Source organism: Podarcis muralis, chromosome 3 (assembly GCF_964188315.1).
Source record: "Podarcis muralis chromosome 3, rPodMur119.hap1.1, whole genome shotgun sequence".
NCBI lineage: Eukaryota > Metazoa > Chordata > Lepidosauria > Squamata > Lacertidae > Podarcis > Podarcis muralis.
This window is the reverse complement of record NC_135657.1, coordinates 45,197,019-45,212,389: the sequence shown is the minus strand read 5'-3', so window position 1 is coordinate 45,212,389 and position 15,371 is coordinate 45,197,019. Positions and strand designations below refer to the sequence as shown.

The window sequence follows — 15,371 nt, the reverse complement described above, 5'->3', positions numbered from 1 at the left end:
CTGTTCTTTAGTGGGTTATTAGGCACTCATTTGGTGCTCTGTTCCCTTTTGATGCTTAATATCTCCGTCATTCGGTCCCAGCTCCTGCCCACCTAGCAGTTCGAAAGCACCCTTAAGTGCAAGTAGATAAATAGGTACCGCTTTATAGTGGGAAGGTAAACGGCGTTTCCGTGTGCTGCTCTGGTGCCAGTTCGCCGGAGCAGCTTCGTCACGCTGGCCACGTGACCCGGAAGTGTCTGCGGACAGCGCTGGCTCCCGGCCTCTAGAGTGAGATGAGCGCACAACCCTAGAGTCTGTCAAGACTGGCCCGTACGGGCAGGGGTACCTTTACCTTTTTATCTCAGTGCAAAGAATGCTGTAGAACAGCCTTCCATGGGGCAGGGTGGGAGCATCAAATAATGGCTTTAACCCCCAGTGCATTGAAAAAAGCACTTCAGAGAAGCAGAAGTGATTCTCTGACTCCCTTTTCAAGAATGCTAGGTGGGGAGAAATTCATTTTTAAAAAATCCATATATTAACCCTACAAATGATGAGTTAATGAAAGAATAGTGGACTTGCCTCACGAGTAGTGCATAGATTTAAGTTGATTGTGTTATGCACTGGGAGATGGAGCTGCTCAGCGCTCCTCCTCCGTCGGGCCTTGGGAGGAAGAAGTTGCTGACATGAATGGTTTGGATTAAACAGACCACAACTTTGTTGAAGGAAGATGAAGTACGTGCATCAGCTGAGACCAGTGTGAAAGTGGTTAGTTGTACTCCCTCCCTACAAGATGCTTAGGGAGATGGACATAGTTAGACCGCTGTGATGTCTTTCTTGCGACACTGAAGCCAGGCCCAACCTCTATCTGATAAACTAGTCTCCTTGTGAGGAGAGGCAGGTGTGAAGTGGTTACCCATATTAGCTACCTATAAGGCAGCTCTTCCTCTGGGAGAGCTCCTCCAGCCTTTTGAGTGTCTTGTTATGTCCCATCCCACATGAAACTGATCTTCTGGATACTTTCCCACTCTCATTCTGTTGTTGCAAACATGGTCCAGTGGCTGGTTTCTGTGAGGCATCTGCTCTGTCCCAATAATTCTTCCTCTGCACCCCACAAACTTGCCATGGCAGTGAGGACCCCTTGATTCTGGCATTTGAATTGTCAAAGCTTTTATGTTTTTAAATGTTGTACTTTTTTGCATACTGTATATATTGTTTTACCTTTTAATAACATTAATTACATTTACGTCCTATATGTCCTATGACTAAACCGTAATGTGCTTAATGAATTATGGAAGTTTATTATGGGCATTTTGGAATAAAACAGTAATAGATCCCTTTTCGAAGTTATTCACAATATATCTTAAGTTGTCCACCCCTCAGTCTTAACCATGGTGTCATTTTTCTAACTTAAAACAGTGGGAGGAGGAAACCATCCCTTACTTGTTCCATATGATACACTGACGGCCAAAGAAAAGGCCAAGGACAGAGAGAAAGCACAAGATATCCTGAAGTTCCTACAGATCAATGGATATGTGGTCTCAAGGTAAATTCTAATCTGTGTTGCAATAGATTTTAGGTAAAAGGTAAACAATGCTGAGTTAAACCTTCGCCATATGGTGTGTTAATTAATTAATTAATTAATTAATTAATTAATAATACATATGCACGCACACATATGCACACAAAAGGCAGGAAGTTTTTTTTTTGTTTAAAATGTGAATCAAGTAGTAAGTCTGAAATATTTGCAAAGTTCTTTTTGTTTTCTGATTCTGAACTTTTCCTGAACACTGGATGACAGCTACAAAACCATTGGGAAGAATTCAGCATTGCGCTCTTCTGAGAGTTTTTGTCAGTGCAAGCATTTCTGCTTCCAGGTGGAATGGTCCTTCCTCTTCGCCCTTGCACTCTTTTGGGGGTTCTCCTGAATTCCAGCGTGAATTTGGGGGAGCCTGGGGAGGGCAGGGAACCTTGTTGCACTAAGAGGAGCCCTCGCGCTGGCATCCGGTTAGTTCAGTCTGGGCCTAAGTGTTTTACTCAGAACAGACCCATTTAAATTAATAAAGATGACTAAGTTAGCTTCATTAATTTAAACAGGTCTACTCTGAGCAAAATTTAGTTGTCTACCACCAGTATATGTGCATTTTTGTTTGTAAAACTGAAATGCTCATGAAGTAGTAATACTATAAAATATGACATATTTCTCATCCTAAAACAGCTGAAAGCTGTAAAGGCCACCCAATCAGTCTTTTTCATCAAATCCTTAAAATAAGAAGGATGGTACAGGAGGAATATAAGGGAAATTCCTATACAGTGGTGCTGTTTTCTCTAGTGACATTTGATCTGTCCAGCTGAGGGGATACAGATAGTTGATTTGGATGTAACCTGAAGATATAGTTCGCCACCAACCAGAAGGGAATAATAATATTGAAGGAGAATTAGGGAGAGGACAACCTGAGGCTCATATTAAGACTTGCCAATGCAGTGATTTGGGTTAACATCTGAATTAAGGCAAAATGATGCCAAACTGAAAAGAGAAACAAAAATTCATGTAAAACACACAGAAACATTTTTTGCTGTATTAATATGAGTTTAATCTAAATTACTTTAAAAGTATATGCAGGTAGGTGAATATACAAGGCCACAGCTAGCTTTGTGATAATTTGCACGTTTTTGTACAAAAAACTACTTTTTGGGTTCTAAGTTTGAGTGAAAGCTCTTGTCGTTCTAGAGGTCTAAAGGATCTAGAATTAGACACGCCTTCCATCGAGAAACGATTTGCTTACAGTTTTCTTCAGCAGCTGATAAGATATGTGGATGAAGCCCATCAGTATATTCTGGAGTTTGGTAAGTCACTGTAAATTAGCATTTTGTATTTTAACATTGGTTAAAGATCATGGTTAGTGAGGAAATAACTTAGCTATAAACCCCAAGGCAACACATTAAGCCAAACCTTGAATTAGCTTGGCATGGCATCAGAAAGGGCTGGGGAGAAGCAAAGTGTCTGTGAGCTCCTCTCCTGGAGAGGAGGTTTGGCTTAGCATGTCATGTGAACAAGACCATTATGTCCTCCAAAAAATGTGGGAAATCATTAAGTTTGTAACATTAGTATTACTGTTTAGTAGAAAAAACGAACGAGCAACTTCACATCATACATCACATGTTCATATATAAAGAATGTGGGTCTTACATAAATGCATCATAAAGTTCACAAAGAAGAGAAGAAGAAAACATTTGGTATATGTCTTAATTTTTAAATATAAAATGGAAGCAATCTGTCTAGTTTAAATAAATTTCATACAAGTATGCAAGTGAGCATTGTCTTGAAAATTTATGTTCCAATGATTTATAATACACTCCAGCGTTCAAGGTATCTATTTGGTGACTGGCTTTCCTTCCTTATTCCTTTTTTAATATGCAATATTCAATTTTAATATGCAATAATAAATTTTCACCTACACTCATGATTTGGGTAGGGGTTGAGAGTAGTATTATCTAGTCTGATTGTTTCTGACAGGCACTGTCATTTCCTTGTCCTAGTTACTTAAAAGAAAAAGTGGGGGGGAAAGAGGCATGGTGTTAAGTTCAGTGTGGAGGCTGATTCAATCTTGAAATAGTAATGGGGGAACTAGGAAAGCTTAAGCTATGGTTTTTGCAAGCAATTATAGATCGCTACCACTGAGATTAAACCAGTTGTCACACTTTTGCTGATAAAAAGGGAGAAACCTGTTAGGGATAAAATTGCTACATACATACCGTATATTAATGCATGCAATTCAATATATGAGAAATATGGTTTAAGAATAATAGAAAAGGCTACATTAAAAAATAATAATTATCTTTTCTTATACAGATGGTGGCAGCAGAGGCAAAGGAGAACAATTTCCTTATGAACAAGAAATCAAGTTCTTTGCGAAAGTAAAGTATATTCTCTTTTGCCTTTTTTATTGCTATCAAATGTGTTACACATAAAGCTAGTGGAGATTTAATGCTAATTACATGTTAGGCGCAGTGAAGAACCTGGGAGACAGGTTCATACTCTTGTGCTGGGTATTCATGTATGATAATAGAAGTAAAATGCATGGCTAAGCTCAAGCGAAGACATTGTCCCAACATTTTACATGCCCTGTAGGCTTTCCTTTTGAAAGGGGTGTGTGTGTGTGTGTACACCTTTGGTGTCCTGAGCCCATGGGACTGGGCAAGCAACCTGGCAGACCTTCAAGTAGACTACTTTTGCTGCGTCTGTTCACACTAGTACTTGGTGATGATGTCAGAGTTAATGGGGATGGCTCACTGTCAGATCTACAAAGAACCATAATTAATAAGAATTGTGGGAGATGGGGCCTTGAGATAATCAGTGTCCCCCCCATTTTTTCTCATGTATTTATTCCAGGTTGTACTTCCTTTAATCGACCAGTATTTTAAGAACCATCGCCTCTACTTCCTATCTGCTGCAAGTAGGCCTCTTAGCAGCGGGGGGCATGCCTCAAATAAGGAGAAAGAAATGGTGACAAGGTAAAAAATATATATATATATATATATATAATATAATACCTGATTAGCTTACTACAAAACACAGGCAGATTTATGGGCATACATAAAGCTAAGAAGAGGGAAATTTACATGGAGATGTCTATTTCACAGAGTGATCAGCTTCCCAAGACTTTAAGCTTAATAATTTCCTTGTCCTTTTCTCATCTCCACTACGGTTTCTTAAGCTCTTTCTACTTCTCACATTGTAACTACTCAATTAGATGGTTCATGTTGGGGGTTGGGGGTGGGCTGGTGATTTTTCTTCTTCTTTTGGTAAAAGAACTAAAACAGTCATTAGGATGTTTAATTGGCGGATTTTTTTACTGACGGATGCATAAATTGAACTACAAAACAAAGCCCCCCCCTTTAACCTTGTTTTTCCAATATATCTGTTAATGGGTTTTTTAAATGTCTGGACTACAAATCCCCTTTAAAATATTGAGGCATCTTCCGTATTCTAGTATTAACTACTGTCATGTATACAAAACAGTTGATCTCACCAATATATTCAACAATTTTTTTTACTTACTTGGTTACATAGCAGTTGCCTGCATACTTTGTTGGGGGGGAAATGCTACAAATTTTTAACCTATCCTGTTGAAATGCCTACTGGTGGCTGCCAACCAGTGCAATAGACTTCCACTCATACAACAGGAAGTGCTCCTCCTTTCCTACCTGTTGCAGTCACTCACACTCCATCCCACACCCACGTCTGCTCTGAAGGTTGGGGAACCCTCCAGAGCAGGTTTTTGTAGGGGGCAAGGTGCTACAGTGAATTCTAGTGAGAGACAGTAAGGAAAAGTCTTTTTTTTTTTTTTTTAGGAATTCATAAGCCTCCAATTATCCCAAATAACATGTATTGCCTCAGAAGTGCAAAGGCAACCTCTATACAAGTGACTCTCAACTCAACTTACATTCCAAGGGTAGCATGTAATGCCAAAATTGGGTTCAATGGAAGGTGGGATTGCCAAAGTATTTTCCCCCCAGATGCCTGCTCCCTTTCTATTATTTATTTATTTGTTTGTTTATTGCTATGCACATAAATAGCACAAAGGGACAACCACAGAGCCTAGGGCTTGCTGATCAGAAGGTCGGCGGTTCGAATCTCCATGACGGGGTGAGCTCCCATTGCTCAGTCCCTGCTCCTGCCAACCTAGCAGTTCGAAAGCACATCAAAGTGCAAGTAGATAAATAAGTACTGCTCTAGCGGGAAGGTAAACGGCGTTTCCATGCCCTGCTCTGGTTCACCAGAAGCGGCTTAGTCATGCTGGCCACATGACCCGGAAGCTGTACGCCGGCTCCCTCGGCCAGTAAAGCGAGATGAGTGCCGCAACCCCAGAGTCATCCGCGACTGGACCTAACGGGCAGGGGTCCCTTTAACTTTACCTGTGCAGGTAAAGTTGAATGCACACAAGTTAAATGGGCACGAGTTGTGAGTTACCCATATTGATTCTTTCTCAGTGTTAGTCATGAGTTTCTTGAAATGTGTTTTATAACATAGTTAATACTTCATGAAATCTCTAAGCCCCATTTGTTGTGCAATGCTGAATGAGCAACAGGAGATGTGTTGCTGAGAATGACTGTAGCTCATTGTAGCATCTCCATATAAAGCCGAGAGTGACCCCATCTGAAACCCTGGAGAGCCAGTGAAATGTAGACCCATAGTAAGCAAGCTGGATCAACGGTCTGACTCTGTATAAGGCAGCTTTCTATGTATATTTCAAAAATTGTGCTGGATTGTTGAAGAAGTAGTTAACAAAGACTTACCTTCTTTAGAAGGTCTTTTGAGTGACATTAACATTGCCTGTACAGTAGGTTATACAGTATTTTCATTTTGTATCACAGCTTAGAATGCAGGCAGTTTAAGCGGTGACCAGTAATAACTGGTGTTATGTGTCGGAGGCCAGGAAGTATACTTTTCTTTTGAGAGCCATCTGAAGAGGGAGGATATTAATTCTGGAAGATGTTGCTAAGAGCCCTCAGAGACAGGGGGCTGTGCAGGCAGCACGGCTGAGATGAATAGGCTTGGGGTTTTTTATTATATGGGCCTGAGGAATGTGTGGCAGGGCAGACCATTGGTAGTGACTACTATTTTTAGAAATTAATAATTATTGGTGGAGGGGATCTGGAAAAACTGGCAATTTTTAAAATCTGATTTTGTGTATGTTCTGAGTATGTTACATTACTCCGTAATAGCCCTCGTTATTATTATAAAAAAACAACAACCCTGAATTTGGTCATGAAAAGTAACATCATTTATGTCAAGATTTGTCCATTTCCTTATACCTTTTGTATTCTCTGTCTCCCTAAGCCGTGAGAGCTTTCATGAGCACCACAGTGACTCAAAACACATTGAGTGGGATTCACCTCATGAATCCACGAGTGAAAGCCCTACACAAAGGCTGTCATTTGTGCAACAGGGCTTTCCACCCTCTGCTTCTCCATGTGACCCTTAAAAAAAGACTGGGGGGATGTTAGGCCAGAACCATGTGTAGGGGAGGAGAGGGGGGGTTGTTTTATGGTTCTGGTCATTGAAGATGCTTCCTTTCACAGAAAGAGCCCTTCTGTGAGCAGAGCTTGTGTTAGGTGAATGGAAGAACTTTCCATCAGTGAAATAGAACCTTTGGATTGAAGCCATTAAGTAAATTCATTGTTCATATCTACTTTGGATTTTTTTTGTTTTGTTGTTAGTGATTATCCAACTGAGTGAGATATTCATTTAAATTAATAGGTTCAAGCACATCTTAATAACTTTGGGATGGACAGCAACTGATGTTGGTTGTGTGTTAAACAAGAAAATTGTTCATTAAAAATAAAGGGAAGTTTTAACATGATTACTCATTTATAAATTTAATATAGTTTACCACCAAACATTTATATTTGTCTCAGTCAGAATCTTTTATCGCTTCTAAAATTGCAACGATGATATTAAACTAGCCTACTGACTGCATTTTGCTTCCTAAAATTTCAGTGACTTTTTGTTGGTGGTGGTGAGATTTCATTCAGGACACTTGTATAAATAGTCATTGTCAGTTATTCTCTGTTTAATTACGATATGTGCTTACTTAACCATGTTTGTCAAGAGCTTCTCTTGGAAACTTTTATAGTACTCTCAGTCCTACATTCTGCTCAGTGACTGAATTCTTTCTGCAAAACATCATGCTGCTTTTTCCTGCTCATATATCAGCTGTTATTTTTCTTCCTTCCTTCCTTCCTTCCTTCCTTCCTTCCTTCCTTCCTTCCTTCCTTCCTTCCTTTATTTCCGTTCCCCCTCCCTTCTCTTTTATTTACCCCTTGTCTTCAGCCTATTCTGCAAACTTGGAGTTCTTGTCAGGCATAGGATTTCACTGTTTGGTAAGGAGACCCTTGACAAATTCTTGTGTGAGCATCCCTTGATTTTCTTTGCCATTACTTGCAACTATGTATGTGCTGCTTTGATGTATGCTGCATGACTGCATGTCCACGAGCAGGGATAGACAACATGGTGCTCTCCAGTTTTTGAACTACAATTCCCATCAGCTCCAGAAAGCACGGCCAAAGGTCAGGGATGATGGGAGGTATAGTCCAACAACATTGAAAGAGCACCACACTGGCTACTCCTGACCAAGAGCATGAACTTTGTGGCCCACTAAAAATCCTTTAGGGTAGCCAGTAATATTTATGTGGTAACCAAAAAGTTCTGTAAGAAACTTTGTGTTGACTGTTTGACTTAAAAGATAAACAATTAAAAACAATTATCTTGTTAAAGCAATAAGGCATCAATTTATTGAGACTTAGTATGAATTTATTCAGTGCCTTATTTTCCATGTTACTGACAGTGGGAAGTACCACATTCATGCATATATGGACCATGGAAATTCACCCTAATCTAGTAACTTTATTCCCCACATCTAGTAGAGACATTCCATTTGTGCAGCTCATTAGGGAAATATGCTGTGTCCTGGAAAAACAAGTCATCCCACTGCTCTCCTTTCAGTACATGGAAAACTTGCATGGCATTCCCTATTTAAGGGTTAGGAAAAAGCCCATGTAAATTGGCAGAGTGAGTTGGCTGGTCCATTTTCACAATACAACAGGTGTTGCATATGCAGAATGAATTATTGTTCCAGAGCCCTAGTGCAATAATTTTACTCTTGGAAAGCCTCTCTTTTTGCATCTCCCCAACTGGAAGGGTGTGAAGATCCAGGAACAGGTGAAGGTTAATTACAACCTAGATCATTTCAGAAACATACTTTTGAAATGGTTTACTGATACAGTGGTGCCTCGCAAGACGAAATTAATTCGTTCTGCGAGTTTTGTCGTCTTGCGATTTTTTTCGTCTTGCGAAGCACGGTGTCGGGAAAGTTTTGGAAAAGCTTCAAAAATCACCAAAGTCTTTAAAAACCTCAAAAAAGGCTACCACACCGCGTTCTATGAGTTGCTCCTCGAAGTCAAGTCGCAACTGTATTAATGGTGTTAAGAAAAAGGAAACAAACTTGCAAGACGTTTCCGTCTTGCGAAGCAAGCCCATAGGGAAAATCGTCTTGCGAAGCAACTCAAAAAACCAAAAACCCTTTCGTCTTGCGAGTTTTTTGTCTTGCGAGGCATTCGTCTTGCGAGGTACCACTGTACGTTCTGTGAATGTATTCATTGTCACTTTTCAGATTCTCATTGTCCCGGATAAGCCATACAAGTATTATTTAGCTAAGATGACAGCTAACATAGAAGAATTCACCTGAAACCCATCATTTATTTTGCGTAATATCAATAAACTGAATATAATGCTAGTGCTTGACATTTAGCAATGCTCTATACCCTATGCAACCTATAATGTTATTTAACGAGTTTGTTTGAGATGGCAATATGGTTCAGTGTCTAGCTCCTTTTTGTTATTTCTGACATTCTTAGTGTGCAACTCAATGATGCTTTATATACTGTGATCACTTGAATTGCCTTTCAACATCCAGACCCTAAGGGGTTTTCTTTGGTGCCTGTCCTGGTGCTAACAGTGTGCTGAGTTGTTGCAGAGGCCAACTGAGCTTTGCATTACTAACAGTTTAAACCCTATACATTTATTGTTTAACAATTAAACATCTGTAAAGTCAGAAGCAAAAGAGTTTGCTTCTCATACAGGCTTTGGGAATGAGCTGATGATCCTGTTCCTTTCCTGCCAAACTACACAAGCTCCTTTAACTATACAACTGTATTAAACAATGGCAGACTGGGGGAAAGTGTCAAGTTCACAGATTGGGTCTTAACACAGATGAGAAAGCCAAGGCTGCAGTCCTGTAAGCCCATTAAGACCTACTTCTGAGTAGTTGCACTTATTCTTTTATTCTTAATGAGTATCTGGATTTCAGCTCCTACAAAGCAAGGGTTTATTCCTCTTTGCAAAGTTTTCACTTTTTGCATCTGACACGGGGCAGGGCTTTAACAATAGTATATGCAGAGACTAACTCCTTAGGGGTACCTGATCTCATCTGAACCCACTACAGGGAAGATGCATCCTGGCTGCTTGGAAGAAAAGAAGGGAAAATGGGGAATAGGGAACTGAAATTGAGACATAAACAGGAAAGAGAAGTACACTAAAGGGAAGGGGAAAACAGCAGTGCTTTAGAAAACAGCAGCTGTTTGGACCCCAGGAATTCCTATTGTCTGGTGTCGAAACATTGCACTCATCAATCACAGTTCTAACTTGACCCATTGACTGAAAACACTGAAGGAGCAAAAATAGCCAAGATGAATCATCTCACAAAAGTTGCTTAGAAGGCTGCCTGCACATTTTGCTTCATAAATTTCCTTCTAGGAGAGCTGGAAGCTTACTTTAAAAAATATGAAAGGTCAGAGTCTGGGGCAAGCAAGGACCCTGGTGCAACTGTTTCAATTACCCCTTTATAATGTGTCCTTGAGTACTCCTGTTAGTAGATGAGGACATACTGCAGCATTTTATTGCAGCTTCTACTTGTATTATATAGTTATTGATTATACACAAGGATTCTGGCCAAGCATTGCCTTTATCTAGTTGAGAAGCTTGCCTGAGTTTGGTCAGATTTGGGGATTTCAAACGTCCCCTTCATCTAAACCTTGGTAGCTTAGGGTAACGTACCACTTAGGGTAGCTCAGGCATTGCATAGTTTTCTCTGGCCTTAATATCAGGCTTTGGAGCTTTTGTCTGAGCTGTACTTAGCATCTAGGACTTGAGCAAAAGAAAAAGAGAAAGATTTTTTTTAAAAAAATTCTCATGCAATTTGCTTAGCTAATTCAATCAGTTTCTTTTACTGGAATACAGGGGATACAAAAGTGTATAAATAAACAGGTAAAAAATGGAATCTATTCGTGAAAGGAGATACTTCAAGTTAAAACTAAAAGGCATTATAAGTTTGAAAAGTGCGTCTCAAGCCTTAGAACAATGTAGTTTCATGGCAGCTCTGAAATTTTGCACATTTTAAACATGAAAATTGAGCTCCAGATAACAAAATGTATCTGTTGTATTTAGTTTTGTATATCTCAGTGGTTCAGACGTAGTTTAGTGAAAACTTTCTCTCTTGCCCCTTTCCCTTTTGTTCCTGGCGTGATCAAGGCAAGGTTTGTCATGTTGAAACAACAGACGACAAATGTGGCACCATAATGGGGCCACCAGTAAACAAGAGGAAGGTATCAGCATGCCGGGGGGATGGGACCCCACTGTTTGCATAAGTAAAGCAAATCTAAGACAAACAAAAAACAAGCCCAGTGAAAGTCAAGCATGCTCTGTATCCATAGAATGATGGATGGCAGTGGGGGGGGGCGGAGTGGAAAACAGAGCATGTTAAAATGGAGTATCCTGTCCCTGAATATGCACATTCCTGTTACTATTCCTGAATATACAATTCCTGTTTCAAGTCCCACAAACAATGTAGTTGCTGGATATTTTATATTCATAGTATAGCACCATAAAGGTAATCCACTTTCTTTCTTTTTTTAGATAGTATGTCTTGAGTAGAACTTTGTGCTACTGTTGTATCTCTTATATGGGATTTGCTGTATAATAACTGCTTGTATAATAGTGCAATTATAATTGTATATAAAATTGTAAGCCATATCAACCTGACCTTGTGCAAACGTCGTCAGAGGTGAGGCTTATATTTATAAGGAAGAGGGCATTTTCAGTATTGGAGTTTTTCACTAAGGAGTTGTGCCTGGCACCAACTTTGCCATCTTTTAGATGCTAGATATATATCTATCATATAGACATTTTGAACCATTTAGAAACATTTCAATACTCTACATATTTTTAAAAAACAGATTATTATTTTCACTTTTATCTACCGTTTCTTTAGTTTATTGTTATTTTCTTGTTTTTAATTTTGCTAAGGTGCCTTGTATTCAAGGCGGTATATAAATGCTTTAAATTAATAAACTGATATATACCAATATAATTTTTTGTTTGAAAGTAATTGGAAACAGTTATAATTTTTGTATTTCTAAGCTCTATCCCTGTTTTAATAAATGTTTAATACTTTGGTCTTCTTTAGCCACAGTTTGTACTTTTAATTTTTATTATGAATTTCAGGTTTCCTAATAAAAATTGCAGTTATCATTTAATTTCAACATATATGATTTTTGCATAGGTATTAGCTCATCTGCTCTCTTTAAATTTGTCATGAGATTCCATGTATACAGTTAGGCTTTTTGCTTTTCTTCTGAAGTCTGAAAAGAATTCTAAATCAAACTTAAAATATTTGCAAGGAGGACAGCAATCTGATTTTAAAGCATTATTAACCCACACACTTTAATTAGTTTTACATACAGTATATATTGGCTCAATATGGCTTAATACTGCTAACACGTTAATATAAATGGTGTCATCACAACCTTGTTCTGTTTTTGCCATTATGTGGAATCTACACAGGAAATAATTCCAATAACTTTAGGAACATATAGCATGTATCTGTTCTTTATAGTTTAGTTGATCATATAATACCAGCACTGCTGTTGGGGGGACGGGACCTCATTCCTTGGATCCCAGCTGCAATCCTTTCTATATCACAACACCTACAACTCACAGGGGATATAATCCCACAAAAGTGAAACAATTTTTAGAACTCACTTTTTAAAACACCTCAAAGTGCTTATGTGTGACTGAATTGATTTCTGGGTGTTTACCTTTGATTCTCACTTGAACAAAATATCTACTATATAATGGCCCTTCAAGAGAGTGTTTTTTGATATCAGCATGCTCAAATCCCAACTATAATTGAAAAAGGATTTCTAGAAGTCGAAAGCTCATTAATTAAGTTATTTGGTATATGGTAGCTTTAGTTTCAGTAGTGGTATATAGTAGCATCTATATAATGATATACAGGCTTCTAAATTCAATGCAGTCGTACAGAGAGTGAGGAAAGGAGACTGAGGTTTCTGCTTTAGGTTGAATTACAAGCCTGCCCCTATCTTTAAGAGATACATAGATCTAACTGCACTTATAAAATCACATAAATACTGTTTTGTGTTGCTCACCACATTCATGAAATATGTTTTGTCTGGTTCAACCAGCTTTATGGTACTTTTAATAATTGTTTCTGCTTTTGGCATTTGCTAAAAGGGTTGAAACAATATTTTAGTTAACATTCTGTCAACAATTTTCATCTCTGATGCGCATTTTCCCACTTGTTAATTCACCATAAGAATAGTTAGAAGAAAGGAATACTATAATTATTCTCTTATCTCACCTCTCAGGAAATGATGCAACTTCAATAGTCAATTGTCTGCATATCTTGGGACAGACCTTGGATGCAAGGTAAAATGCTAAGCATAAGTTCATTGAAGTATTGTTTCGATTCCAAAGTAAATAAGTCACTAAAGTTGATTTGGAACACAAAGCTCAATAGTTTATTGTTTGTTTGTTTGTTTGTTTGTTTGTTTGTTTATTATACTGCCTTTCTGCCCAAGTGTCCGAAGTGGTTCACCATTTTAATACTAAAACAAATAAATTACGGTATATAAAATGTTAAGTTGGTTGGGGATGGTGGAAGGGACAGTTAGCATTGATTTATTAAATAAGATTATTTAAAACAGTAAAAAACAAAAACAAAATGGAGAATTGTTGCTAATCTAAAGTATTAGTAATTACTTCAACCAGGGGAAATGTATCCATGCCCATGCCCATGCCTATTCCCTAATGAAAACAGCGAATCCTTTGTTTCAGGCTTCCTCAAACTCGGCCCTCCAGATGTTTCTGGCCTACAACTCCCATGATCCCTAGCTAGCAGGACCAGTGGTCAGGAATGATGGGAATTTTAGTCTCAAAACGTCTGGAGGGCCGAGTTTGAGGAAGCCTGGTTTAAATGGTGAAAACTGGGGCATTTTTGCTTGTATTCTATAAAGCCCTGTGGACATTGATGGGTCATTATAAATAAATAGATAAATGAAATATGCTGAAACATTTTTCATCCTCTTGACACTAAATTTTAGTACTGGTTTGACCTCATTTTATTCTCAAAAATGTCAGTTTTGATCAAAATAGCTGGGTTATGCTATTATTAGAAGCTATAAGCCTGCCTTTTTGGTTTCAACAATGCAGTGTAAATATTGTCAATGTAAAATCAGCTCAAACGGCCATATGGTATATACAGTATTTTATCTACCATAGATATGATTAATGCAATAGTTGCATGATCTGCTGCTGCCCTCTTGTGCATTTTTCTCATCACTTACATGGATTGCTAAAGAGCTTTTTCACAGGTCTCCACCCTTCTATTTTATATATTTTGGGGACTAAGGAATTTTATTCCTTTTGTACATTACATAATTTAATATTGTTTTATGTGCATATAATTATGTAGGACAGTGATGAAGACAGGATTGGAGTCTGTTAAGATGGCTTTGAGGACATTTTTGGATAATGCTGCAGAGGACCTGGAGAAGACAATGGAGAATCTTAAGCAAGGGCAGTTTACGCACACTAGGACTCAGCCAAAAGGAGTGACACAAATAATTAACTATACCACTATGGCTCTTCTGCCAGTGCTATCTTCATTATTTGAACACATTGGACAGCATCAATTTGGAGAAGATTTAATACGTAGGTATTTAAATAGAAATATGAGGTACTTCTATATCACCAAGTCTTGAATATTTTGTGTTTGACATTAATAAAGCCTGGCTACTAATATTCCAGGCATTTAGTGTAGGCAGTGCCTTGATTTAGTTGCAGTTGGTCTCAATAATTTTAGCATAAAGACCGCAGGATTAATGTTATTGACTTAAATATTCTATCTCTGCCTTTGCCACAGTTCTGATTAGTGATTATCTACACATATAAGAAAAATTGAAATGTCATCACACTGCCATTTGTTTGACTACGGACAGATGGCACTGTGAATTTCAGTGGGACAAGAGGCAGTGGATGGGGTGGCTCAGGCAAGCCACAGACTGCATAGGGTTGCCACATTTCAAGCAGTGAAAATCTGGACAGAAACAATCAAGGAAAGAATAAAATATGCCATTTTTTACTTGGACATTTGCCCAATTTCTGCACAGACACTGCTGCCAATTGTGGTACAGTGGTACCTCAGGATGCGAATTGGATCCGTTCTGGAGCCCTGTTTGCATCCTGAATGGAATGTAAGACGCGATGGCATGCATGGGTCACATTTTGCTACTTCCGCACATGCGCGTGACGTCATTTTGAGTGTCTGCGCATGCGCAAGCAGCGAAACCTGGAAGTAACGCACTCCATTACTTCTGGGTTGCCATGGAGTGCAACCCGAAAGCACTCAACCTGAAGCACATTCAACCCAAGGTATGACTGTATTCCTATGTCCAGGGAAATCTGGACATATGGCAACTCTAAGACTGCAGCAGCTGTACTGCTCTACTGGCTCCTCCTACCAGCCCTGGGATCC

General features: G+C 38.8%; 1 protein-coding gene across 17 annotated transcripts in view; it reads left to right on the top strand.

Annotated features, from left to right (window-relative positions):
• The window catches only part of RYR2 (ryanodine receptor 2), a 235,952-nt gene that overhangs the window by 156,803 nt on the left and 63,778 nt on the right, over positions 1-15,371 (top strand). For all 17 annotated transcript variants that reach the window (XR_013392185.1, XM_077925763.1, XM_077925761.1 and 14 more), the window contains 7 exons: positions 1,396-1,522; positions 2,708-2,823; positions 3,830-3,894; positions 4,370-4,491; positions 7,814-7,863; positions 13,204-13,264; positions 14,310-14,548. Coding sequence is in view for 16 of the 17 variants with exons in the window: in XM_077925763.1 (XP_077781889.1) it covers positions 1,396-1,522; positions 2,708-2,823; positions 3,830-3,894; positions 4,370-4,491; positions 7,814-7,863; positions 13,204-13,264; positions 14,310-14,548 (780 nt within the window). In the remaining variant the exon portion in view is untranslated. The remainder of the gene's footprint in view (positions 1-1,395; positions 1,523-2,707; positions 2,824-3,829; positions 3,895-4,369; positions 4,492-7,813; positions 7,864-13,203; positions 13,265-14,309; positions 14,549-15,371) is intronic.